The sequence below is a fragment of the Myotis davidii genome, unplaced genomic scaffold, assembly GCF_000327345.1.
Source record: "Myotis davidii unplaced genomic scaffold, ASM32734v1 scaffold609, whole genome shotgun sequence".
Taxonomy (NCBI): Eukaryota; Metazoa; Chordata; class Mammalia; order Chiroptera; family Vespertilionidae; genus Myotis; species Myotis davidii.
This window is the reverse complement of record NW_006300164.1, coordinates 3,305,127-3,305,624: the sequence shown is the minus strand read 5'-3', so window position 1 is coordinate 3,305,624 and position 498 is coordinate 3,305,127. Positions and strand designations below refer to the sequence as shown.

Below are 498 nucleotides of genomic sequence, written 5' to 3'. Positions count from 1 at the left end.
TGGGGGGGCGGGAGGGGGGCTGGCTGGGCCGGCCTCTCCACTGGCCACTGCTTCTCTTCCCTCCCTGTGCATGTGCGCAGCACGGGCCACACAGGAAAGCCGGGGTACCACCGGTGCCCACTCTCAGGGCAGGGCCCGCCAGGGCTGGAGCCGGGCAGGCTGGTCATAGCAGCGCTCTGCCCAGGGCCTCCCTGGGGCGTGAGGGTGGTCACAGAGCTCTCAGAGCTGTGGCAGCGAGGAGACTCGATGGGCCCACGCGTGATGCCTGCAGATGCCAGCATGGCCTGGTGCCACTGTCCTGTCCGTACCCCCTCGCCCTGCGTCACCTTGCCCCCGCCCTGCCAGGTCTGCCGTGGTCGATGGGGGTAGTGGCCGTGCTGGTCACCATCATGAAGAACCACGAGAGGCTCCTGGACATCCAGCTGTGCGCCTGCGCCCTGCTGCTGCGCACCCTGGGCCAAGGTGGGGCTCGCCGAGTGGGAACGGTTCCTCCGGGCG

The 498-nt window shown here is 69.9% G+C and overlaps 1 protein-coding gene across 1 annotated transcript in view; it reads left to right on the top strand.

Moving 5' to 3' along the window:
• The window catches only part of STKLD1 (serine/threonine kinase-like domain containing 1), a 49,764-nt gene that overhangs the window by 31,014 nt on the left and 18,252 nt on the right, over positions 1–498 (top strand). Inside the window, exon 12 of the mRNA XM_015572374.1 lies at positions 346–462. Within this exon, the coding sequence (XP_015427860.1) occupies positions 346–462 (117 nt within the window). The remainder of the gene's footprint in view (positions 1–345; positions 463–498) is intronic.